Below are 27,626 nucleotides of genomic sequence, written 5' to 3'. Positions count from 1 at the left end.
TTTTCAGAGATATCTTATACTTTTTCCTAATCCTTCCCAGGGAAAATGGGGGAGGGGCAAAAGTTTGAGGATATCTAACTTGTACAATGGACATAAGGACATCACCAATAAGCTCGACTCGAGAAAGCTCTGTCTAGGATTTTATTAGACTGCTTTTTTTCCCCAATATACCTGTATTGGAAGATTGAGACAGAAAGGCACAAACTCACAATAAGGTAATCTAATCAATTCTACAAAGTGTATTTTGTAAAAGTAGTAGCACTAAGAACCAACCAAAATAAATCAGGGAGTCCCAGCAGGGACTGTAAGAGAACTTGGGAAGATATACACGTGCCCACAACACTGACCCTGTCCTTGACCTCTCTCCCATGAGAAGGTTGGAGCTCAGCACCCCTCCTACAGAAGCATGGCTACTTCCAGCTGGGATTGTGACTCTGGAAATCTAATGGAAGCAGTGGTCTGAAGGGGCATGGTACATCCTTAGGTACTACCTTGGAGCTGAGCCTTTCATCATAAGCCCCTCTGTGTGCTAGTCAGTTTGGAGTGGGGTGAAGAGGGGAGGGGGATACTTAAAAGACACCAACACTGTCGCCCAGCAGCAACACTATCCATGGGGATGGACTAGACCAGGGATATCCCTCCTTATGTTTATGTGGGCTGAAGCCCCAGATCCAAATCCTAGCTCAGCTCATGTGGATGCTTTCAAACTGGGGAAACAGGTAGAAGTGGGAGAGACAGAACAGGCAGACAAAGAGTGAGCCCCCATCAGAGCTAGAGTGATATGTGTGCATCTCAGAGACGACCTGAAGAAAGGACACTAACATCTGACCCTTAACCCACTTAAACAACTGTCTGCTTGTTTCTTCAAGGAGAACCCATATCTGGACTTCATGTAGTTGATGAATGAAGAAGGGAGGGCTTTAAGCACAAATATAATTATAGCTAATATAGCTTGTAGGAAAACATTTATATTTTTCTCCAGTAGGAATGCCTCTTGAACTTTCCCAGTCAAATAAATGTGACCAGTTAAGATGTTAATAACCAACTGAACTGCACCAGATCCATTGCTACTGTGGACTACACAAAGTGAGACTAAAAGGAAGGTGTAAAAGGACATCCCCAGGGCCCTAAGAAGTTCTGAGCTAAGCATGCTGATGGGTCTGAGTTTGTCCATCCTTGCCTCAGGAGGGCCACTGGGGAGCATCCTTCAGGATATCACAGGTGCAATCCTGAGACACTCCCTTATTCCACTTAAAAGTGAGTAAGGCAAAATAAACTGATGAAAATATGAGGATAAATTATCTCATCCTACTTCTTGCTCCCCCGAGATTTCGTCTCATTAGCAGCTGCACCCAGGTTAGCATGAGCTAGGATCACTGTACACTCAGCCAACATACATAAGGTTTGGGAAATGTCAGGTAACACCACAGCTATCTGATTTGCCCACTGGGAAGGCATATTCAGGTTCTGCCAAATTGCAGGGAATTCTGAAGCACTCAGCAGCTTCTATTCCCATGGAGCCTGCACTTTCTCACCAGCCTACTTTGGCAGAGTTCTGTACTACAGTCACTATTTGCTTTTGATTGTCCAGGACAGAATTCAGCATGGGGGCAGGACAAGCTGAGTTCTTGGTCCTCAAATCCTTTCTAGCAACTGGAGAGAAGAGGGAACATGTTCTGCTGGGAAGAAGCTTTTTGCATGCTCGTTTTGTGCAGCATGAAAAGATCAGGACTCTTGTGTCCTCACCAGCCTCAAAGACAGAGGACAGGAATCTAAGAAAGCACAGAGAAAAGAGGATTATTGCTGAGTGACAGCACCAGCCCAAACAGGAAGAGGAGCATGGACATATAGAGCTCCTCAAGGGGGCAATTAATGAGTATATATGGGGCAGACTCAATTCTAAGGGCCACACTGGACAAGTCCCTCCAGGTGGAGAACTGACCTGGGCATATTATGGGCCCTGCAGAGATACAGACAGAGTGGGCAACAGGAGGGCAGAGAAGCCATAGGTGTTTCTAAGACTAGTGACCAGAGATCTAATGCCTACAGTAGAGCTTATGTGTATTTGTTAAATTTTCAAAACAGACTAGTTGGTGCTTAGAGCACTCAATGGGTCATTGGGAACAGTGGTCAGAGTTATGAAGCCCCATTGCTGTTCTGAGGAACTGGGGGTAGGGGAAATACTGTTTTTCTAACTCATCCCCTTTCCCCAGGTGAGCACTCAAAATTGCAAAGATTTGCCCAGGAAACAGAATACCTCAATTTATCTCAGGGGTTGAAAACAAACTTAAATCATTTAAATCACCACATCACAAAAAAGGCAGCTATTTTGAAAGACTAAAATGTCACTTGGAAATAAAGAGGGGGCACACAGAAATGAGTTGAGAACACAATGGTTGGAGAGGGAGGAGCTGTAAATACAGCAACCTATACGCCACATATCTCAGAGGAGCAGGCTCCTGCACACACGGGCTTCATAATACCAGACGGTCTATTTGTTCACAATATTAAAGGGCATCTAGAATTAGCTACAGTAAGGGATCAAAAGTTGCCTGAAGAATGGGCACAGAAAGGCTGCGTCCGAAGATGGCCTGTCACTCAGGAGGGTGGAGCTGCTGGGCCTTCCTGTTGACCACTGTCTTGTAAAACTAGAAGAGAAATAAAATAATATATTAAGAAAGCAACAGGAAAATAGAAGCATTGTAAATCATCATTGATGGAGGAATTTCAAGAGGAAGAAGGATGCTAGTTGGTGCAGTGGGGGTTGGGGGAGAGAGAAAAGTAAGGTCTATACAGTGAGTAGAAGCTGACATTACAACAATCCACTAAGTCTACCCTTTTATCTCCCAGAAGTTCTCCTCAAGCACATGGGAGAGCAAGCAGAGGTTTGCATCACTGCTGGTGAGAATGCAGGCCTCCATAGCTCTTTAGTGCTAGAGGATAGCCAGTTTTTATTTGACAAAATAATTTCTCAGAACCTGATGGTGAGCAGGGCCAAGTTTTCCATCCATGACCAAGCCCAGCTGCTGGAATAATAGTGAGTCTGGAGGTGCGCAGTCACTGGGAGCAATTAGAAGGAAGGGAACTGGGAAAGAGTGACTATGACAAGGGATAGTCCATCCTGGTCGTATGACCTAGGCAGAAATATTCTCCAAGTGTCTGAAAGACACTGCCTCTGATGAGGACAGCTACTTAGTATGGGACCAGGGGGTATACAGAGGTAGGAAATGAAGCACCAGACACAATAGTGAACACTAGGAAAAGCTGTGTGGCCAGCAGATTTCCCAAGGGAGGGACAAGGAACTGGCTCTGGCACAGGGGCATTAGGGAGTGCCCCAGAATGCCAGCTGCAATTTGAAATGGCTCAAGTAAGGAGAGGAAGAGTAATTAGTTGCAGGTAAACTTCAATTCTGCACTTAGTGTTCCCCATGCCACCTCACCTCCCTATCCATGTCTCTGGGTATTTCTTTATAAAATCACATGTCCCTAAAATGTCCTAATAGTCATAAGTTCTTTCAATGGAAGCCTGAGAGCATGACAAGCCTGTTTAGCATGGGAGCCATCACTGTTCTAGAGGGCAGGATGAAGAATGAAGCAGGTTTTCTGACTTCATAGTGAGCTGCTGAGTCCTTGAGGACCCCAGCTGATTTTTAGCGATTATGACATGCACAGTGAGAAACTGGGTACATACAGTGCAGAAGGGGGTTGGGGTGGCTTTAGTCATCTGCTGTCATTCCTTTCACTGGGTCCTTTTGTCTCATCTGTAACAGAAAAAGCAGAAAAAATTGAAGGCTCTTGCTGCTAATGGAACTCTACCACAAATATATCCTGTTTTCTCAATCCTGCCAATAGACAGGGTGGAGCATTTTCATGCGCAAAGCAAATCAGAAGAATAGAATTCTGCATACATATAGCAAAAGCCATACCATTTATAGCTCTGTGTCATTGGTCCCAACAACCATGACTCCTTTCCTCTGTGTCCCAGTGTTGGATTTTAGTTCTTAAGCTCCTGCCTCTTTTGATCATTCAAGAGATATTTATGAAGCATCTCTTTTGTGCTAGGCACTGCTCCAGGCCTGAGGGTTCAGCAGTGGAAGAAAACAGACCAAGTCTCTCCTCGAGAAACTTACATTCTAGGGCAAGGTAGAGGAGAACAAGCAAACTACTATGTGTCAGGTGGGATTGAAGGCTGCGGGGGTGGAGAATGATTGTGGGGAAGGGCTACTTTATAAGCTGGCTGTGGAAGGCCTTTTTGAGTAGAGACCTAAAGTATGAAGAGAAAATCCTTTGGCTCCTGGAGGCAGGAGGACAGGGGGACAGGACACTGTTTTGGGCAGAGCGAACACCACTTTCCTCACTGGAGCTTTACTTAGATGTTTTGCCCAGTGAATCAGGTGGGCACAGTGTGGCACCAGAACACAGGTAGAAAGTACAGGGGGCAGATCTTGGCTTAAAAGAAGTGCAGGGCTGCTGGAAGATAGGATGGGGTCTTCTCTGGAAGCACTGAGTGGTCCCTGTGATTTTGGCACCCTCTAAGCAGAAGTGGACACAAGTTCTTGTTGGGGATACTGTGGAGGTGATCTCTCTCAACTCCTTTCGAACTTGAAAATTCTCTCTGCAGAATGGCTATAACGTGTATTTTAACTTTTCATATATTTCTTCACTCTCCATGAGTTTTCTGTTAAATTTTCATTCATTCAACAAAGAGCACATAAGAGAATGACCTCTGGAATCAAACTGCCTGGATTATATTCTGGCTTCATCACTAATTGTGTGATCTTGAGCAAGTTATTTCAGTGCTCTCTAAGCCTCAATTTCTGTAAAAAGTAGATATAATAGCACATACATCATGGTAGTCATGGTGAAAGTTAAAGACATTCACATGGAATACTTAGCATAGCAGTGGTCTGGGCATGGAATATATACTCAGTATACTCAGTACCTGTTATCTATGTTATTTCTTTGTCCCAAACACCATTCTGTAGCAAGGGGATGTTTGTGTACACAAGCTCTAAAGAACCTAGACTTTTAAGCTACAGTTTTCCTCAGAGTTATGTTCTATTCACTAAAATTTTAATAGTGGCACATTTTGCAGAGGTTCTGTCCCAGTAGCAGTAGCTCTTCACTGGGAAACATTCTCAAAATATACTTCTTTTCACATTTCAACCTGCCAATTCTTGTTTGCGTGCACATGCACGCATGCACGCATACACCCACGCACACATACACTCCCCTTCTAGCCTCTCTTTATTATAATTGGTAAGTCCATGTGCAACATGGGCATGGTAAAAAAAATTCTCCCCAGTGTCGGCCAGAGTTTCCTCATACTTGATCGAAATAATTGCCTAGGGCACTTGGTATCGATTCTTGGGCCCCAGACCTGATGAATCAGAACCCATAGGAGATGGCTCATAAGTGAATCATAAAATTGATCTAACAAGCCTCACTTTTCCTTTCTTTTCTTATCAGGCGAGGTAACCCTTGGTTGACCTCGCAGACTGCAAGGACCTTGTCAGCTTACAATCCTTTCTTTTTTTATTTTTATTTTTTACACCTACAGCACCTGGTCTTCACAGGTAGTCTCCCATCCAAGTACTAACCAGGCCCGACCCTGCTTAGCTTCCAAGATCAGACAGGATCGGGCTTGTTCAGAGTAGCATGGCTGTAGACAGAAGCCTCACTTTTCATTGCCTCCAGCAAAAATCCTCTGCTCCAAACAGGCACGTCTATTTTCAGACACCAAGCTAGTCCAAAACCTTTAAGTAGGTTCTTAGCTCCACTTGGAAAGGCTGTCTCCTAGAGATTTTGCTCAAAACTCACTTTCCTGAATGATATCTTTACTGCTCCTGTAACTTCCACTGTCCATATTAACTAATACCTGTTAATATATTAATTCATAAGGGTTCAACAAATTCAAGAGTTTCTGTTACAATAATTTACTGCATGTGGATTGTGAGTTTATTTGCCCTTATGTGAACTAGATTTGAATTATATTACATGTATGTAAAATGGCTCCACTAATGTTTAACCTCAGAAATTTAAAACAACCTGTTTTGCCGAACTGAAATTGTTTACCCCAAGAGTGAAATTGTTTTGACCAAGAGTGATAACCAGACACCAGTGCACCTGGCTGATAAGACACTGAAGATGTCACTGCTACACATAAAATCTCCAGGACTCTCTGCCTGAATCAGAGCACTCTCTCTGTCTCACAAGAGGATGTCTCTCCATCCCTTGATTTCCTTCTTGGCTCAAGACTCTGTCCATCTGAACGAGAGGCCTCTTCGCCGATCGATGGTTGATTGACCAGCAACTGACTCAGCATTGATATGGCGCCGTTACTGCTCACCGTGTCTGTTTCAGCCAGCATCGCCGAGTGGTCTGCTAGAATGAAAACTATCAGGATCTGGTATGAATACACCCTAGCATGCTTGCAATCTTATTTGTTTGTGTGTCTGCATCCTTACTTAGCTGTTGTCTTGCTGGGCTCTTCATATTTAAGTATATTAAACAAAGTGCTATTGCGGGTTCAAACTGGCTTAAGGGCCTTAGGGAACAAGCGAAGCCACCTGTGCATAAGTCTAAGAAAGAGAGTGACTTGGACAACTGGCGCAGTTGGCAGGACAGTTTGGCAAAACAAGGAATTTAACATGTTCCTTGTGGAGACTATCGTTGCATTTGTCATTGGGATTCTAAAATCAAGGGACGGAGAGACAACTCTTGTGAGACAGAGAGAGTGCTCTGATTCAGGCAGAGAGTCCTGGAGATTTTATGTGTAGCAGTGACATCTTCAGTGTCTTATCAGCCAGGTGTACCGGTGTCTGGTTATCACTCTTGGTCAAAACAATTTCACTCTTGGGGTAAACAATTTCGGTTCGGCAAAACAGGTTGTTTAAATTTCTGAGGTTTAACATTAGTGGAGCCATTTTACACACATGTAATATAATTCAAATCTAGTTCACACAAGGGCAAATAAACTCACAATCCACATGTACTAAATTACTGTAACAGTTTCCAATGTAACATAAGTTTTTTAAGGATAAGGGTACTGTCATATTTTTGAAAAGACAAAAACTTAACCCAGTAGTGTTAGGCTGGAATTGGGAGTATTTTGTATGAACATATTATGTAAGGTAAATATAGAAATAAATATAAATGTATAATTTCCCTAGCTCCGTTCTATGAGAATGCCTGGGAGCAGCAACTCCCTATAATAATTAGCACACCTAGCACCCAAACACCACCCTCTACTAAAAAAGAACCAGGGCTCCTTGGAGATATGGCCAATTCAAGAGGTGAGTCACAGAAAGAATGAGATGAGCCTGGGACACCTCGTTGTGTGCTTCAGGTGGATAAAGGTAACCTCACCAGTAATGGCAGAACACAATGAAAAGAACACCAAATCTGTCACATTCTGGCCTAAAATACATAAACTGAATCTAATCCTGCAAACTCACTGGACAAACCAAAATTGAGAGACATTCTACAAAATGACCTATGATGCTCAAAAAAGTCACGGTCATGGAATATCACTAGATTGAAAGAGACCAGAATGCTGCAGTGTATGACCCTGAATTGTATCTTTTGCTTTAATGGAATGGGGTCCTTTGCTTTAAAGGAAAGGAATACCTGGGTAAATAGCTATTGTATTTTTCTTGCTATCTTCTGTAAGTTTAAAATTCCTTAAATTTTTTTTAAAAGACAAAAGCATGCTCATTAAATGTCAGCTCACTAATGACCATTCACATAAATTTTCAATAATCAGAGACAAATAATTTAATGTCATGGGAACAGAGCTCCTTGAGCCTCACCCAGATTCTTATGTACCCTGAGCATTCACTGCTAATTCAAAGCCAGGTCCTGTTTTCCTACTGCTTGAAATAAGATGCAACTTCCTATCAGAGCTCAAGAGCTTCCCCTGCTCTCAGAGACAAGGTGCCTGCCCCACAGGGTACCAATGAAATAAAAATGCATTATCTCACTCTTACCATGAAAATGCTCTAAGAATGCTTATTTCCTGTTTCCTGGGGCCTGAATGACATGAGAGATTTTATCTGATGTTTGTGGTATTCCTCGGGTCAAGCCACTGCAGGCTATGTATATACATATAGTCAAGGAACATGAAAATAGAAATTCCTATCTTGGTTTGTTTTTTTAACAGTGGTTTCCTCTAGGAATAAAGCCAGGGGTTGGAGGAAAGGGACTTTTATTTATTTATCTATTTATTTATATGGACTTATATTTTTTAATATCTTCTGTATCTTTTGAAAATTGCTTTTACCATTAAGTAAATATGAAACACTCCTTAGACTTAAAAACTAGTAAAAATATCAATGTTAAAATCATGGTTGTGATATTATACTGCAGTTTTGCTAGATACTGCCATTGGAAAAACAGATCTCTATTATTTCTTATAACTGCATGTGAATATTACAGTCATCTCAAAATAAAGAGTTGAATAAAAAAAAGCTAGTAAAAAAAAATCAGTTTAAGACACTGAAAAGTAACCACAAACCAATTAGCATTTCTGAAGAAACCCAGATATGAGCCACATGGGGCACTGTTTTTAGAGCCTCTTTAGAAAGGCACTTTATAAATAGGTTCAGCTCTTTGGAAAAGAAATATGGCAATAAATAATAAGAGTCTTAAATTCTCTAATTCCATTTGTAGGAATTTATTCTAAGGAAATAATCCAAATTACTAAAAAAATGAGTGCACAAAAATTTTCATCACAGCATTATTTATAACAGTGAGAACCTAGAAACAACATGACGGAAAATTTAACATAGGGTAATGACAGAGTACAGGGCAACATTTTTGTTACAGTCAGAAACACGTATGTGAAGAAATTTTTAGTGGGAAAATACTGTGTTATAGTGCTTCATTAGAGAAGAAGGTAAGATAACCACCTGGCACATCCAGTACAATCATAACTAAGTAAAAGTGTGTACAAAGACAAATGTAGGAAGATGTTTCTAGTGGTTGTTTTTAAATGGTGAAAGTACAAGTGATTTTTTCTTTCTACTTTTCACAGTTTTCCAAAAGACATTTAATGCTTATATATTACCTTAATATTGAAAAATGAAACCGTATTTAAAAGGAAAATAAAGCTACTCCCATATTTCAAGATGTTGTCCAATGTTCTTGGTGGTTTGCCCTGGGGTCAATCATTGCCAGGCAGGTCAGAGGGAATTTTAGACTTCATGGGACAGTGTCATCCTCCACATACAGGGATCCCTCAGCCTCAAAAGACCTAGCTATACTCTCTGCAGACACTATGAGAATCTCAGATTCTAATTTCCCGTGGCCCAGCAGGTGAGCTAGGCACCTAGTGGTTCCTCTTTATCAGCCTTATTCTCAGAACTTATATCTACCACAATCCCAAATTGGAAACTTTGGGGTATAGTGTCCTGCTAGGCACTTCACTGCACAGGGACCTTTATAGAGTCTCTGGGTAACCAGTCCGGAATTTAAGGCTTAAAACTCTAAAACTGATGGTGATCCGTTAGTCAAAAAGCCATAGGATGAAGCAAGGGCCTTCTACACCAAGATTCAGGTGATGAGAAAGGGATAGGGACATTCACATGCAAGCACATGATGGGAAGCCTGGCTACAAGGGGGCTCAGAGACAGCCCTCAAGGTGGGCCAGCTGTGCAAGAGTGTCATGTAGCCTCTTAGCTCCATCATGAAGTACCAAGTTCGGAAGGGGGGGATTATGAAGGGATCAGAGGAATCATGGAGTCAACAGGGACTTAAAGAGAAAGACCCACAGGGAAGGGTGGGAAAGAAAATGTTGCAGAATGTTAATCGTGCTCTAACACAGCATCTTTACTGTTTTTCAGGAAATGTTCTAGAGCAGGGGTCCCCAACTCCTGTGCTGTGGACTGGTACTGATCTGTGGCCTTTTGGGCCACATAGCAGAAGGTGAATAGTGGGCCAGTAAGCAAAGCTTCATCTGTATTTGCAGCCTCTCCCCAGCACTAGCATCGTGGCCTCAGCTCCACCTCAGGTCATCAGGCATTAGGTTCTCACAGGAGCACTGGTCACTGGTGCCAAAAAGATTGGGGACCACTGTCCTAGAGAGTCCAGTAAATAGGGAAACAAGTTTTCTTTAAAAAATTTAAATGTGTTCTCTTTCCCCAGACTTATTAGCTACAGAATTAATGGCCAAAGGCCCAGGAGGCACTTGGTTCAGTGAACTAGAAGATATCCTTCACTTCTCTGTGTCTTAGTCTCTTTATCTATAAAATGAAAATAATACCTAAGGCACAGGTTGCCATGAGGATTTGATGATATAATTAATGTAAAACGCTACCACACGACAGGCACACAATAAGACCTCAATAAATGTTAGCCTCTAGTGATAATAAAAATGTTTTTATTACCTTCATGTTTAGGAGGTAGTAAGTTTCCCATTACAGAAGGTGATCAAACACAAGCTGTTAAGGAAGCTACAGAGAAGACTCAGATACTGGATATAATTGGACTAAATGACATTTAAGGTGCCTTCTTCCACTTTGAGATTATGAGTCTCTTAAGAAAGCAAGAGCAAGGGAGAGGGAGAAAACAGAGAGAGAGGCAGGGAGGGAAGGAGGAGGGAGGCAAAAAGGAGAGAGGCAGAGAGAGGTAGAGAGTAGGGGGAGGAAGGGAGAGGGAAGGGCAACAGCTTTCCTGTAGGCACACATTTCCTGACATTTTTCTTTTTAGGGCAAAAGACTAATCTCTTTGTCCCTTGTTTCTCAAATCCTTGAGCCTCATCCAAGAATGGTAGGTCCGCCCCCCACAGGGACTAGAGTTATAACAGTAGTGACTATAGCCTTATAGTGTCCCCTCATAACTCACAAAAAATCCACCGACACTGGACTACTATACATTAGTTTACAGAATACGATATATAATTCTTATTGCAAACTTGCAGTGAATCATGCTATTCCTCCCCCAAACCCTACTATGACAATAAAGGAATATAAAAAGATATAAAGTCATGAAGACAAGAACAGAGGAGACAACAACAGCTAAGAGATGGTAACAACATTCTGGAAGATGAAAAAGGATGGGTGAGTAGCAACTAATTCTCAGAGCAGCCTGAGCTGACCAACTTGTGCTGTGTTCTCCAAAAACTCAGAAACTGAAAACAGGTGACTTGTTTAAAAGTCCAAATAAAGAACAGTTGGCTTTGGTGTTCCCTCCCCCAGTTCTCATAGTCAAGTAACCATGCCCCCTTCCTGCCAAAGGAAAGCCAGGGGGTTCACTCTTGGGACCCCAGGCTCAGCTAAGGGCCAAATGGACATGATACAGAAGACAAGGAGATTAAATTGAATCCAATATATGGTAAGGTGAGCCCACCAGAACCTTTTTCCAGCTCACCTCCCAGAATGCTGGTTGCCTGACCATCCCCCCCGACGAGGCACCCCCCCCCTTCCCGTAAGCAGGAGACTAGAGAGTCCTGTCTAGAAAAAATGACTAGCCCAATAAAAATAGATTCAGGGGGCCCCAATGTAACTACCTGACTACCCTGCAATGAAGCCCATCCACTGATTCAGAGATTACAATCAGCTTTTTAGACCTTCACTCTTAGATGTAAACAGACAGCCAAGGAATGCCAGTTAATTGAAGAAAGCCCCTAACATAAAACAGAATCTAACAAGAAAAAGGAACTCAGAGGAAACAATATTCAGTGGAGCAGAGACACCTCAAAAACCGCACACAAAAACAAAAAAAAACTATAGCATCAGAAAAAGATAACGCATGTAAGAAAAAAGAAAAACCATTTTTAAAAAACACAGAACAAGAAATGCTTAAAAATATTTTAGATTTAATTGAAGAGAGAAAAGTTAACATTGAAAAATGTCTCCCAGAAAACAGACAAAAGAGAAGACATAAGAAAATTAGAAGGTCAATTCATGAGGTCCAACTTCCAACTAATAAAAATTCCAGAAAGAGAATAAAGGGAAAAGAGAGAATTGTGAAACATAACACAAAATCATTTTCCAGAACTGAAGATCTTTAGATCAAAGTGTCTACCAAGTGGGAGCAAAATGAATAAGAATGGACCAAGGTTAACCACATTATTATGCAATGCACATCACACCCCAACAAAACTAAATCATCCATCTAAAGACTGGAAAACAAAATCTAATGAGATAGACATGAACTAAGCTAACAAAACAAAGGGAAGCAATTACTAACTTCTTAAAGTTATACAAGAAAGGAACAAAAATCAGAGTAAACTAAAGGACTCAGTTGGGAAAAAGAACGACAGTTGTAATAATACAAATGCTGAAAAATGAATGAACCCAAAATTGTGATTCTGAAAGAGGGAGAGGGAAAGAATGTGAGGAGTGAGTGGTGTAAAACAGCTAAATCTTCCACAGGAAGAAGTTGATGTCTAATATCAAAAGTTGAGAAATTAAGAGCTCAAACCTATTCTTTGGAAACACAGAGGTAATTAACAAAAGAAATCACCATAAGAACACAAGGGGCAGGACCTCAGGGAGGACAGCTTCTTCCTTGTAGGCCTGACATACTAAGTTTTAAAACCATAAAAATACTTTTGGAGGTGATGGATATGTAGTTTAAGGCACTAATTATGGTGGTGGTTTCACAGGCCTATACTTATCTGTAAACTCATCAAGATGTGCAGCTTTCTGTACATACCTTGATATAGTGTATGTGTGTGTTTTAAGTAAAATAAAATTATGAAACTTTGATATGATATTTTTAGAAAGAGTAAAAAGAAAAGAAAGCAGTAAGCCAGAGCTACATTTAGCATACAAAGGTACTGTTACAGTTAGTTGCTAATAGGGTAAAAACATGTCACATAGTAACATGTACTTGGTTTTGCATTCTCTTCTGCTGCAAACTCTTAAAAATTTCATTTCCAGAGTTTCCTACATTTACAGTCATCCTGGAGACAGTGGTCATCTAAGGTTTTGGCATAATTCTCCAGAGAGTGGAGAAACAAGCAAAAACTGAGAGTAGGGGTTGAAAAAGAAATTCCTAATGATGAGGGCTCTCAAAGTTTGGATCTGAGGGAAGTAGATCCAGTGGATCCTCTAGAGAGTTCTCCCAGCTCCAAGAATTCCAATTCCACCTAGAGCAAAAGGCTGTCTGCAAAAGCTTTGGTAACCTTGTGTACTTTAGGCTGGCCTTTGTCAGACAGTGGGTACTTGAAACTCTAGGCTAAACCCCTCCAAAGGCTCCCTGTTCCTCCGTTTGGTAACTATTTTCTTTTCTTTTTATCAGGACTAGGGTGACTAAAAGACTCAGGTCTCTCTCATACAGTCAGAATAGCCAGAGCCCTGGACATTAAAATGTACACTTCCTGAAGATCCCTAGCAGAATAAAAGAAATTGTGCCCAAAATTCTGCAACTTCCCTGCCAAATGTAGCTGAATAAATGAAACATCTGCCTTCAACAGGAACTGAGCACACCACTCACCAGTGAGTCAGCCCAGGAAGTGTCATCTTGGAGGTAAAAACAACTCCCCAAGGGGCTCCAGAAGAAGGAAGAGCTCCTGGGCTGTGTAGTGTGGGGCACCAGACCTGTGTCTCACTTGAGGCCCTGCTGGAGAGCTGGGCAAGGCCATGCAAAGCAATGTCTGCCAGATACCTAGGCTCTGTGCCAACCCACCCAAGGCAAGGAGGGAGAAATGGATGGCAGGTCTTATGAAACAGAATTTCCTGCCTTATTTTTAGCCCCAAGAAGGCAGGAGGACTCCAATGGCATTTAGAAAGAGAAGAGGCCAAGTGTTTAAGAGCTATGGCTCTTACCCCAACCATGTCACCTACAGGCAGTGTGACCCTGGGCATGGCATTGAGCCCTCAGAGCCTCTACCTCATCTGAGTGTGGGGAGCACAGTGGTGTCTGCTCACAGAAGCTGTGAGGCTCACAGGTGATGGTGTATGTAAAAGCTTCAGGACGGTGCTTCGTACACAGAAAGTCTAGGAACGTAATTTATGACATTCTGCTCTGAGTGAGCCACACAGAGCATCTCCAAATGAGGCAAGGGAAGTGTTAGGTCATCAAGCAACCATAGAGCAGACAGCCCTCTTCTGGGAGCCATGCCAAGATCCTGCAACCTGAAAAAAATAAAGGCTCCAAAATCTAAAATTAGCTCAAAATCACCTATAGAGCGGTTAGTTCTGTTTGTGCTGTTGTATCCTTTGTGAGGTATTCATAATCAGCCCAGCCTGCCACCTCCCAGGGTCACTTACACCTCTGCGGCCGAGCACGACTCCCCCACCTGGTTCTGAAGAACCACTGCAGCAACTGTTATTACTCACTTGGCATTCAGCACATACTGTCATATTTGTCTCTCAGCATATGCCAAGACCTCAGCTAGACAGAAAATTCAAGAATACAGGCTGTTTTCTTCCTTATAGTTCCCTGATTGCATTAGACCTTACCCACAAGAGACACTGACACATTCTTAGAACCACAGAACAGTGTCCTCAGTGAACTGTCCTAGCACGACAGTCTCCTTCACATGTTTATTTAGTTGAGAGACCCAGAGTCACCTCTGGGCATCCACTTACCTCATCCAGCTGTCTCTTTGTTTCTTCTTCCATCCTTCGAATGTCATCCATAGTCAGGTCAACCCATTTATCGAGCCAACAGAACAGCTGCCTGTGGAAGTTTGTAAACAGACGCCTCTCTTGCTATAAAAAGGAGGGAACCCAGTTAGAACGCAGAAGGTGAAGGCCACTGCTGCAGCTCCCCTCCCCATGATCTCTGAGCCAAGACTCACACTTCTCTGGGGAGGTGGAAGAGGAGTAATGCCTGGCTTGCTTGTATGGATCAGCCCTCCAGTCCCATAGGTCAGTGACTTTTGCCTTCACATGTCTAACAGATATGGCTTCAAGTAGGAGGGAACCCCCAGGAGAGAATGACTGTCTACGGGTAGGCCCTGCGCCCAAAATGCTACTAAGACAGGCAGCCCGTGACAAGCTCACAGCTAAGACAAGGCCCCAAAACAACTGTGCCAAGTTTCTTCCTTGTCTGTGGAGCCTAAAGCCAGGTTAAAACAGGTCAGTGGCTATGAAATGTGGCCCAAGAGTAAGGCTCTAATATATCAGAAAAAAGATTATAAAAACTCCTTACACTTGTCTAGCTCAGTAATTCAGGGCCCTGGAGAATTTGGTTCACAGTATCTCTTGCCTTTTGGCTTCAAGAAAAGAGAGAGACTGAGTTTTATTCATATTTTAATCATAGCAAGCCCCTTCCTATTTCCTTTTTTTGCCTCACTTTCCTTCTGTTATATGTGGTACCCTTGGGTGGACAGCATTAAACCATAAGAGAGTTAAGTACAAGGGGAAGTAGGGGTCTGGGCAATGAAACTGAAATATGAATGTCAGCCACCCTAGGATACAAGTCCCATGGATTGTATGATCTCTTGGGCAAAACACCCCACCAACATACACACTGGGAAGGCCTTACCCTGGTCACTTACCTTATGTATAAAGTTTTCCACTTTGTTCTGCAGGCCCCACCACTTGAACTTGACAGTAACCAATTTATATGCACACATGTATGGGCAGTCTTTCTGATTTACAAGTTCTTGCTGTATTAGAAACACACCCACGGGCAGACAGGTAACTAAGAGGCAGACCTCTGGCTCTCCCTTAGCCCAGCCCCAGCCATTCCCTTCCCCCATGGGGAGAGGTCCACCCACACTGTGCCCGGCCCCCTGGTGGTGAGGGTGTGGACTGCACCTTCCAATTGGGGCCCAAGGGTCCTCGGCCTGTTTTGATAGATTTAAATTTTGCAGGGTCTTCTTCTGCCTTGTAATCCTGAGAGAAGTTGTAGAATTGGAGTTGGAGAAGGGAGGGAGGGAGGGAGAAAAAGGAAAAGAGGGATATGGGAGAGGGGGGAAGGAGAGAGGAAGAGAGAGAGGGATCAGATTTTCCATCAGAGTATACTTTATATGAGTCTTAATGCTGTTGGCACAAAGAAGATATAGGAATATGTTATGAACAACATATAGAAGTATTTACATTTGCCTCGGAGGAGTGTTCTGTGTGATTTTCTCTGCCAGGATTTGTTTTCAATTTTAGCATATAAAAATGACAACAGACTGTCTCAGCAGGCATGTATTTCCACTATCTAAGGGAGGGATTTTCAACCTGAGGTGAACATCTAAATCACCAGGGATGATTTTTTCAAAATACAAATTTCTGGACTACTCCACCTAAAACTCAGTGAATAAGAATATCTACAGGTAAGGGGCGCATGATTTTTTTTTTAAATCTCTGGAGGTGATTCTAAAACACAGCAAGAGCTGAGAATAACTGGCTGTCATTCCTGAAATCTTTAAATCTGATCTCCCTCTGGTTTATTCAACTGGATTTTTTTTTTCATAAAACCATTATTGGAAATGGTCAATGTATAGAACATACAACGGTCAATGTATAGTATCCTCTTGTGTATTACTGTCCCACTTCACTGATTTATAATGCTGTGTGTTAATTAACCATAACAAAAGTTTAATCTTTGACTATTCCTCTGCATTGACTAATGTGGGTTCAGGAAAAGCAAACTCATTATAACATCTACTTAACAGAGACAACAAAGATAACAAATTATACACATATACACACAGTCATAAAGTATTTTCCAAAGCTAAGATTATTTATGTGCTTTAAAAAAGTAAATTTTCCCCACCTTTCCTTCTCTCCACTCACACCAAAACAATCAGAGTTAACAAAACACTCAAAGAGTACCTACTCTTTGCTAGTATTTGTTTGAAAAATATTTGGGTATGTTCAGTTTGAGAATATCCATTATGATAATTCACTTTGCCACATATGTTATACTTCAATAAAAATTTTTTTGAAAAATCCACTAACCTTTTGAGGGTGGGAGTGGGAATATCAGGTAAGGAAGCACAAGATGGTTTTCATATCTTTTTGGAAATGCACAAACCGAAATATCTTAAGCACACAGAATGACTCCAGGAAGGAGGTATCATACCCCTGGGATATGGAGAGCAAACACTTATTCCCACTAATGGGCAGAGAGCCAAATTCCTGTGCCCTGATCCCAAGGGGTCTCTGTCAGATAGGAAGAGTGCTGAATGAGGAGGAACTACCCCTTTCCTTGCCTAAGCAAATACTTCCTGGGAGCATAGAGTGGGCAGGACAGACCTGGTCCTTGCTCTTTCCAAGTTTATGGTCTAGTAGTAGACTGTCCTTTCCCAGGCACCTGCTTCCCCAGGTGCCTGCTGCCATGTTTGTTAGTCTGAAAAGCCACTACTGACTTCTTGAGGGCAGAGGACTTGTCTTTTCATGTATCTGCACCCCTTACCTGAAACCCACAGAACAGAGAACTCCAAACAGGCAGACAATAAATGTTTCTTAACTGCTGGGTTAGAAAAATAAATTTGAGAACTAATTTCAGGCTAAGTGTCATTTCAGCAGGGTGAATCACCCTCGGGACTACCAACAGCACCTACACTGTCCAGTGATAACTTCCAGAGGCCAAACGAGACACATATATCTGGGCCACTATTTCCTTGGTGGTATCCCCAAGTCAAGACAAATGAATTCTTAATATTAATTTTAAAAATAAAACAATACCCAAAAGAGAACTTCTCTTTGATCCAAGTTGGGTCTGGTTCCCTGGTTTCTCTGACACTTAGAAGTCATTTCTGCATCTCAAAGGCCACCCACATCTCTAAACAGTTCCTACCTTGCTAAGTACTTGGCTTCGATCTGCAATGTCTACATATATGGCTTCCACATGTTTCCATGTCTCAGGCTCCAGTTTATGAACCTGCAGGAACAAGGAGGACTACTGTGTGGATTTTCAGCTATAAAGCACCCTTTACCCAGAAGAGACACCTAGGAACAGCTATTCCCATAGATAGAGATGTGACATTTCTACTGGTAAAAACTTACATGCAAAATTATCCAAAGGGATAGGAGGATGGATTTTAAGTGCACATACATTTGAGAACTAATGCTCTGATTTTGCAGGCTAAGTACCACTTTAGTAGGCCAAAACCCACTCAGGACTACCTATAGCACCTATGTTATTTCCATATGTTCCCCCTTTGTAAAGATTATAAACACTCATGGAGATGTTGCCTACTTAGCTATATACTGCTGATTTTGATGCTTTTAAAAATTAACTTAAACAGGTTCTATATATATATATATATGATATGAAATTATGATACAAATTTGAAATGTACCAAAGGATATGATAAACTCTTTCTCTTCTCCCAGGCCCCTCCTGGTAACACCACTGCTACCAGATTCTATGCACATACAAACGTCCATGTGCAAAGATTTTTCTTTAAACAGAAAAATACACACTGTTTTGCATCTTACTTTTTTCAGTGAATAATATATCCTGAAGACTGTTCCCTATTGGTTCTTTTTAATGGTTGCATAATATAGTACTATATGACTACATCACAATTTATTTAACAGTGTCCCACTGATGGGCTGTTGTATTGTTTTTAATCTTTGGCAAACAAAGAATGCTGCAATGAATCTCCTTGTATATAACTTATTTCACACATGTGTAAATATAACTGTGTGAAATAAGTTATATTTATAGTAAAGGATAGGTGTATTTTAAATTTGAGGAATTATTGACAAATTGTACTCTATAAAGGCTATAATTTTTGTGTTTTAAAAATACAGCTCCTTTGTGCCAGAAGTTGTACTTTAGACAAATCTCAGTACTATGAAAAGGAGTCTTAGAAATCACATTTTGCGAATTATAGACAGAACAATCCCATGCTGGTAGGACAGCTCTAGGCAGAGGCTGTTGCCTTCCTGGCCAAGAAAAAAGAAAACATAAAGAGAACCCCAAGGCAGGGATGGAGAAGCTACAGGACACAGCCTCAGTACCCTGCCCTGAGGCCGGGATATCTCTGGGAAGTGCTACTTACATTCTCTTGGGTGCCAAGATCTGGTTTGTGCCAGGTTTCAATTTTAATCAGAAAGTCTTCTTTCATGTATTCATTCTGGAAGGGGGGAAAAATACCTTATGGTCACTAGGCTCAAAGTTGGAGAGTAACCATCTCAAAGGCAGTTGAGAGAATACAGCCTCTGCCTTACAATGATAGCTAAATTTACGGGGAGCCCACAATATGCTACGCATGCATAATCTCATTCAATCCTCATCCCAGCCTGCGAGGTCTGTAGTAATATCACCTTCAGTTTATAGGTGAAGAAAGTGAAGCTCAAACGGGTGAGGTGACTTGTCTAAGGCCACAGAGATGATAGAGCTGGGCCTCAAAATCAGGTTTGACTTCAAAATCCATGGATTTACCCTTTCTGCCATACTTCCTTATGTGCAGGGTGCTAATGCTTAATTAGTAGTGTTGGAAGAGCACAGGAACACTTCCTAACCAACCAAGAATGTTCACCACCACCCCATTCCCCCCAGCAAGCCTTTTGCTGAGGCCTGACGATCTCTTCTCAGCAAATTAACCCTTCATGCTAATTACTGTCTTCCTACCTTAGTGCTTTCTATTTATTTTTATTTTTTCTTAGTGCTTTTTAAAAACTGAAACTATACAAGGGAAGAACACATTAACCCATTAACTCCTTAGCAGGAATTAGGTTCCTAGGAACTACCTAAGTTGACCTGCGGGGACAAGACACGGCATAAGGATGCTGAAGGGTAGGGTAAAGGGGCAATGACATGGGATGGTCGTGGAAGAGGAACTTTGCTGATTTCATAATTTTGCCAAGGGTCGGTGTTCACTGGGGTCAACAGATGCCCCAAATGGGAAAGCCCCACTTAGGTCAGCTGAACTGAAGCTTCCATACAACCCTGAAAAGGCACATCCTAGGGGAGAGTAGGGGAGAGCTTTGGGTCATTCTGTGCATGTGAAACCCAGAGCTAGGATGCCACAGACCTGACCGTTGTAACCTACAAAGCCACATGCCAAAGTAGCTTAAAGCAAGAGGTTACTTTCCCAATTAACAGCTTCCTCCTTAGGACTGAAAGCATTAGCCCGACAGCTCCAAAAGTCACCCAAGAGAAAGATAATACCTAGGAACCTCTGGTGCAGTTACACTTTTACTTCTCCTTTTCTTACAAATCATTTACTATTCCAACCACTCCACCCCACTCCCCTGAAAATACTTACTGTAATAACTGCTCCAAGGCAAGGACATGGAAAGAAGAGAGAAAAAGATTAATGAGAATGAATAAATATCTGCCCCTCAGTCCCAGAGGCCATGGTAGAAAAGAGTTCTCCACTCCCTGGGGCTTATTCCACAGTCACCCTCCCAGCCTCGGTGTACCAACTCTCAAGTTTCAATCATATAAAAATCCTCAAAGACCAAATCTGGAATTTAATTAAAGAGATGCCACTATCCTCAGGATTCTTTCCAGCTGGACAAGGAAAGGGGGCTGGTTTTGATGAGCTGAAGCACTGAGATCCACCATTCTGCCTCCAAGCATCGCCTGGTGTCCTCCCTGCTTCCTGGGGCACAGGACAAGGCACTTAGGCCAGGTGCTGTCTGTCTGCCTTCTGCATCCCTCCTCTCACTGTAACCAAACCTCTCGCCCTCTACACTCTTGCTCATTGTAATGAGACCCCCTCGGAAAGCACAGTTCAATTATTTATCAGAGAAAATGACTACGGCTCTAATGTCACTGAGTAAGGGACTAGCTCTCTTCTTGACAATAGCCCAGATCATTCTGTGCCCTCTGAATTTAGGAGTTATCTCAGTTTCTGATAGATGTCACATTGTTGTTTGGACAGTTAGTGGGGCTAACAGTCAAACCCCATAACTCCAAAACTGCAACTAAGGTTACCTCTGAGACTGAGATGAGGAGAAGTTGAAATATAAGGGATAAGATCCATCTTGCATAAAAATAACATAAGAGACTATAGTAATTCCCCCAAATCCAATGGAAGATACTTGGAAGAAAGCACAAAATTATAACTAAAAGGCCTATTGAAATAACTGCCCTGTTGTCAGCTTGAAGAAAATCGTGTTAAACAAAAATGAAATGATGGGTATAATTTCCATCGAAGACAAGTCCATAGAGGCCAGTATGGCAAAAATTCTCCAGTGCTGTCCTGGGAGGAGGAGCCTTGGGCCGCGAACGTGGTACCTCTAGCAGCCCCATACCAAGAGTGGAGACAGCAGTGTCAAGCTGGCCTAGTTTGATGACACCAGCCACTAACGTTCTCCAGTTAACCACTTGATTCTGAATCCATGTTCTCCAAGTGACCTTCTCCTTCTAGACTGGCCTCTGTAGGGAAATAATGTGCTAATCAACAGACTCTAAAGTCTGAACACTTAAGCATGTGAACATTTTTACTACATGTTGACATTCTTATCATACCTTGGTTTCTCACATGGAAGAATTTGCAAGAATGCCCTAATCGAGACCCGATTTCATCCGTAATTTTGTATTTCAATATAACTTAATATATTGGACACATAAGGTTTTCATACATTCATCTTTTTGAGACCCTGAGAAACAGATTCAGTCAGTTCTGACAAATCAGGTTTCTAAATCTATGGGAGTGATAACCCTATGTGGCCTTTAATGCCAACTGGGGTGACTAAACAATCTTTCCTAATCTTCTCTAGCTGTCCTTGCCCCTCCAAATACCTCTGCATTCACAGCATTCCTTTTTCTTCAAACTGCAACCCTGGGCACACTGGAAAGGTCCCAGAAAACCCTTTGTAGTTGGAAAGTTGGGCTCTCCAAATAAAACTAATGAGGTACTTTAAAACCATGGCTTAGCAAGACTGTATTCAGCTGAGGGTTAAGGCTAGAGGGAGAGGTAGGAGGGTAAACATTCATTTTCCTCTATTTCCATTCACCATCCAAATCCCATCTCACTCCCTCCTCACATCCCAACCTATCAGTAATGGGGGAAAGAGACAGACAGAAATAAGAGGGTAGAAAGGGCTGATAATGAGTAGAGTATTCCAAATCTGTTTTTCTTCCACTCAGAATAGGGTTAGTGCTTTCCAAAGCATGAGGAATTTACTTCATGCTCCTTTATCCAAACTTTGATCTACTTAGGTCAAGCTTAGATGTTTGAACTAACATCTTCCCCCCATCAACTCCCAGAGGAAACTGGAAAGTAGCCTTCCTTGTTTATCTCTCTTATTTTAAAAGAGCAAGCATCTAACTGAACATATATAAGATCCAGCATATTCATTTCATATGATGGTGGATTCTGACTGTGAGGTCAGCACCTGCTGAAGAAATCAAACTTCCCTCCCCTGACACTCTGCTTCTCCTCTTTGTGGAGTATTTAGAAATTACTTTTATCTTTTGTTTTTTCCTTTTGGACAAGGACCAGGACAATATGTGAATGAACATTTGGTGTCTAGAATAACGTCCATGTCAGCTGCAGCACACTCCCCGGAATTATAGAGGACAGTGGCATCTCTCAGTCAATATAAGCGGTGTATCCAGAACCCTGACCCAGGCACAGAGGAGTCCATGCCATCCATTTGTCTCCTTTATGCAAAGTTGGCTAAGGTTCTTATGACACATGCTCAATGAAACTCTCTTAGATATCATGAAAATTCACCTTTGGCACTAGACCAGATATACCTAGGCACAGTATATGCTGTCTTTTAAGAAAGTGTGTGCATGCTTCTTTTCTAATAATTTAACAGCTCCCTGACAATGCTTAGGGAATAGCAATATTTGCATTTTCAGCTACAGCAATAAAACTCTAAGTGCCACACATCCCATGTCCCATAAGTGATTGTTAATCTCCTGATACAAGGTTCTTGAACCTGTGTAGAGTCACTGAGGATTGGAGAGGACAATGACCCTGTGCACTAGACTTTACTCATTCCCAGGTTCACAGGATAATGACCACATGGGTGGAGCATCCTTATCAGATACAATCTAGGGAGTGCCAGGTCCCAACAAATAAGTAGGGTAGTACATGTAAGCAGAGGCTGGCAGGAGGACCCTGTAGCTAGACTGTCTGTACGAAGAAATAGGTTGGATGGGGAAAAGACCACACACTTTACACACACGTTTTAGGGGACCTCTAGGGAACTCCCCTAAGAACATGGCAGTACCAGCTTGGGCTCTCCAAGAGTTCTACTTTTAGATGGCTCTTGAGATCTAGGGATCCTGGAAAGCTAGGAGTCTGCACTATGCACTACTCAAAGGGAATCCAGAAATAGAATAGAATAGAACCTCTGTGGAGGTTCAAATCTTTCTTTTCCAAAAACTCCAGATAGGAGACGGGCCAAGATTAAGAAAATAATTCTACCCCCTCCCACCTTTAACTATAAAATGTGCCAGTTTAGCATAAGCTATTGATTCAGAGCTCCTTGCCCCCCACCCCCATCCAAATCTGGCATGTACACTCCGTATGTTATATAACACATTTGAGGGATAGCTGTTTCTAAATCCTCTGCCATCATAAGTTGGGCTTATTTCCACTTTACCCCAACAGTATCAATGTTTCCTTTGCTAAGTTTTCTTGGTGTCTAGGCCTGGCCCTTCCCCAGGGTAGGAAGGTCACCCCAGAGGCCCTTTCCTATGATTGCTGCCTCTCTCAAGAGTCACTGGCCTCAATGCTGTTTTTCAAGTTAAACACAAATATACATCATCTTAAAACTGGAAATGTCAGTATCTAACAACAAGGGAGTGGTTTAAAACGATCACAGTACATTCATACGATGGAATACTACGCAGCTATTATAAATGTTTAAAAACAGGCGACTGTGTAGTGACAGGGAAAGGGTCCTGCATTTACTGAGTAACCTGAGCAATTTAATAATTAATATGATCCAAAATTTGTCTAGAAAATGTGCCTGGATACTTTATAGATGTGTATATATGTAAATATTAAACAAACAAACAAACAAAAAACCTAGGAAAAAAGACACTAAACTGTTAACAGTGACCACCTAGGAATGGGAGAATCATGGGTGATTATTTTCTTCTGTTTGTACATACTTTCCAAAATTTAAATAGAGAACATTACTTTTTTAATCAGTAAAAACAATCAAAATAATCATACCATCCCCAAATAAAAGGGGGTGGTTCTCTGCCATTTTAGGCCATGACTATTTGGTGGTTCCCACCCAGCTGGCTGCCAAATTGTACTAGACAATGACACTTACCATCAGTCTCAGCCTGAAAGGAATCCCAAAGCTCATCCTTCCACTAGCTTAATCTAGAAAACAAATGTGGGCACAAACTCCAGCTTCTAGCCAGGTCTACACTCACCAGTTCTGCAATAAGGGTAGGCATTCCATGCTTTTTCATGTATATTCAGGGCTCCCTCTGGGGCCAGCATTCTAACAAACGTGGGCACTTTGCTATAGTGAGAAAAGGGTTATGAAGAGAAATGGAGGAGAGAATTAGAAGACAACATGCTTTTATATCACATTCTTCAGGCCACAGCTCCAGCTTCTTTAAAGGGGAGTTGACAAGTAAATTTCCATGAGATAAGTAGGTTACTCCTGTGTGTTAGAAGCTATTGTCAGAGCCTAACCCCTCTTCCCCAGCTTGTCTGGCTACTAACATCCACCCACATCCTGCTCTACCACGCACCAGAAACAGGACAGCAGGTGAGACCTCAGGCTACCTGCCACAGCTTATCAGCCATTACGCAATCATTATGCTTTCTTTCCAGAGCTCACTGGGCCTAGTATATTGTACTACACACTGCAATCAATGATGAGATAGCTCCAAGAGTCCAGGTTTATGAGTCTGACTAACTGACTAACTAACTTGTAATACGGAATCTAGGATGATCTGATCTGCTATTCTCAGTTCTTAAGATGCGAGGACGGCCTCAGGGCCATCTGTCTCCAAGGACAAAATATTTTCTTGAATTCAATTCTTCGTACCCTGGGTTACTGAACAGCATGTTCATTAAAGCCCCCTTTTTTTTTTTAAAGGTATATATATTCCTCTTTAGTTTTTACCTGGTAATCTAAGCAGTCTTTAGCAGGCTCCAGCAATCTCATCAGCTTTAGGGCCTGAGGTCTAAGAACAAAGAACTAAACCCAGTAAAGAGCTAACTCAGAGCTCTCAGAGCAACCCTCTAAGAGTCATTTACTCACTGCAACACTCATTTAGTAAGTATTTCCATGTGCCAAGCAGTGGGATACATATAGAAACCACACAGACATACATGCCTCATGCCCTCAAGGAGCTTACATTCTAGTGGGGAGGATAACTAACCAAGCAGAGGACAACACTGTGAGTGTTGCCATAATGGGACGGCACAAGGCTCTGGGAGGCAGAGCACTGTGGGAACATGGTGTGGGAGGCATGGTGCATGAGGAGGCTCCTCTGGGAGGATTAAATGAACATAGAGAGTGAGTACGACTGAGCTAGATAAAAGGATAGGAGTGGGGTGAGAAGAGGTGGTGGGAGAGAGAAGTTCTGAGTATGTGGTGGGGAATACATGAGAGTCTGAAGAGGATGGGTCATAATAGATCTTATAAGTTACATCAAAGACTATGGACTTCATCCTGAGGGCAAAGGGAAGCCATCTATAGCTTTTAAGCTGGGGAGCAACAGCTCTGTCTTCTGTACAGAACACCCAAAATTGTACAAGAACTGGAAAGCATGACCAGTTAGGAGCTACTATAGTAATCAAGGCAAGAGATGATAGAAGAAAATAGGAAGATTGGAGGTACCAGATATAGAGATGGAGTCAACAGAACTTGATTTGATATAAGGGATGAGGAAGAGGGTGGTGATGAACCCATGTTTCTGACTGGGGCAACTAGATGGATGACAGGAAGGCTTTGGTTTTTATGGTTGTGGCATTCAGCATGGTTTTTTTTCTTTTCCTTTTCTTTTTTTTTTTTTTTTTTTTTGGCAGTTGGGTGTTTGCGGTTAAGGAAAGAGTAGTGGAAGCAGCTCAAAGTTGATACCCCCTCTTGTAAGCAAGAGGATAAGAAAGGTCCTACAGACCTCCTTTCTGCATCTCCGGTTGGACCAAATGAGTCTTGAGGAACCAAATGGCTCCTTCTACTAACCTCACTATCTCTTTCAAAATCCTCTCTAAAAAAAATACAAATGAAACCATGGGGAAGGTATATCTCAATTCTTATTTATTTTTTTACTTTCTAAATTTATTTTTCAATTACAGTTGACATACATCTTGAGCCTTGTTGTAATCAACTGTTAATGGCTCAGCAAAGACTGGTTGGCAGTCAGCTAGAGCAGGGATAGAGGAGGATGAAGAGGCTTGGAGGAAAAAGCACACTGGCAAGGAAATGGGATCACGATGAGAGTTCCCCACCTCCTGCTTCACAGTGTTGCTCTCCTCCTGGCTCCAGCACTCATAAAATCCTGGCCCTATCTGGGCTAGTACTTTTACATCTCCAGAGCAGCAGACTACATTAAATCAGAGATTTTATCCAGTGAAGATGAAACTGATTTTAGTTTAGTTTGGTGACTAGAAATTAAGACTTGGGTTTAAGCTGTACAGCAATGTGGGATGTACTTAATGCCATTGAACTGTACACTTAAAATGGTAAAAATGGTGAATTTTGTGTTAAGTATATTTTAACACAATTAAAAAAATATATTCAGGTTTATTTTTGCAAGTTCTGAATAGTTTCTGAAACTAGCTCAGTGCAACTTCCCTTCAAGCTGGTATATGTTGCTTTCAACACGCTTTGGGTCAGCTCAAGAATTTGCAGAAATATTACTGTTTTGGTTAGGGATTCAGAACATTTGTGTGGTTTGCTATGGATTTTGGTACACAAATCAGTTCAAATATTTAAAGATTTATGTCTTTGACCCAAAGAGAGGTACCGAAAATTTCTCTGGTAGCTAATTTTACAATATCAAAATTTAAAATACTACCTGACCCAGCAATTGCACTTTTAGGAACATTTATTTTGATTTACACACAAAAGTACATCAAAAGATTTATGCAAGAGTTTTACTGCAGTGCTGTATGTAAACATCTGGAAATGACTATAAACATACATCAAGAGAGGCCTGGTGAAACAACTTACAGCATTATCTATACAAAATAATACTATGTGTACTTCAAAAGAATGAGGCCAAATATCCTAAAAGTGAAAGAAAGATATGGCATGATAAGTAACAAAAGAGCAAAGTCAAGAATAGTATGTATTAGTATAATCCCATCTATGTAAGATAATAATAAAGGAAATGAACACCCATCTACACACACACACACACACACACACCCGCATGCACACGCACGCACGCTCTTCTATACTCACAGACAAGAGCATTACTGTGGGATGAGTCCACAAGAAACTAAACACTATCACCTCTGGAAACTGGGAGCCTAGTGGGGCAAATATTATTTTTATTTAAAAAAAATAAAATAATAAACAAAAAACCTACAAAACCTTCAAATGAACAAAGAAGTATTACCACCTACACCCGCTCTCACAGGTGAAGCAACCTGAGCAACCAGCTCATAACCTGAAAACACCCCCAATTAACCATTATCTCCACTTCGAAATTAGGCCACCTTTCAGCTCTGCTGTATAGCCACATACCTCTGTAAGTGGTAGATCTTGTGTGTGTACTGGCCTTTCTCACCATCCTTCTCATACGGTTCGTTCACCAGGACCTCCACGCCTTCACCACCACCCGTTTCATTTTTGCTGGCTTCAGCCACAGAATACAGCTGTCCTACTTGATACTAA

At 41.8% G+C, this 27,626-nt stretch overlaps 1 protein-coding gene and 1 pseudogene across 4 annotated transcripts in view; both read right to left on the bottom strand.

Moving 5' to 3' along the window:
- Positions 1-216: 216 nt before the first annotated feature.
- The window catches only part of PITPNA (phosphatidylinositol transfer protein alpha), a 35,997-nt gene continuing 8,587 nt past the window's right edge, over positions 217-27,626 (bottom strand). For 3 of the 4 annotated variants that reach the window (XM_036223732.1, XM_036223733.1, XM_016138952.2), the window contains 10 exons: positions 27,477-27,622; positions 24,199-24,290; positions 20,111-20,118; positions 18,902-18,976; positions 17,689-17,772; positions 15,714-15,791; positions 15,452-15,562; positions 14,538-14,660; positions 3,692-3,761; positions 217-2,648 (listed from right to left, as the gene is read on the bottom strand). In XM_036223732.1, coding sequence (XP_036079625.1) covers positions 3,717-3,761; positions 14,538-14,660; positions 15,452-15,562; positions 15,714-15,791; positions 17,689-17,772; positions 18,902-18,976; positions 20,111-20,118; positions 24,199-24,290; positions 27,477-27,622 — 762 coding nt within the window. In that variant the 3' untranslated portion in view covers positions 217-2,648; positions 3,692-3,716. The remainder of the gene's footprint in view (positions 2,649-3,691; positions 3,762-14,537; positions 14,661-15,451; positions 15,563-15,713; positions 15,792-17,688; positions 17,773-18,901; positions 18,977-20,110; positions 20,119-24,198; positions 24,291-27,476; positions 27,623-27,626) is intronic. The other variant, XM_036223734.1, reaches the window with a different exon arrangement.
- On the bottom strand, positions 5,552-5,670 carry LOC118604519 (annotated as a pseudogene).

Source organism: Rousettus aegyptiacus, unplaced genomic scaffold (assembly GCF_014176215.1).
Source record: "Rousettus aegyptiacus isolate mRouAeg1 unplaced genomic scaffold, mRouAeg1.p scaffold_m13_p_6, whole genome shotgun sequence".
NCBI lineage: Eukaryota > Metazoa > Chordata > Mammalia > Chiroptera > Pteropodidae > Rousettus > Rousettus aegyptiacus.
Note: the sequence above shows the minus strand (reverse complement) of the source record. Positions and strands in the feature narration are given on the sequence as shown.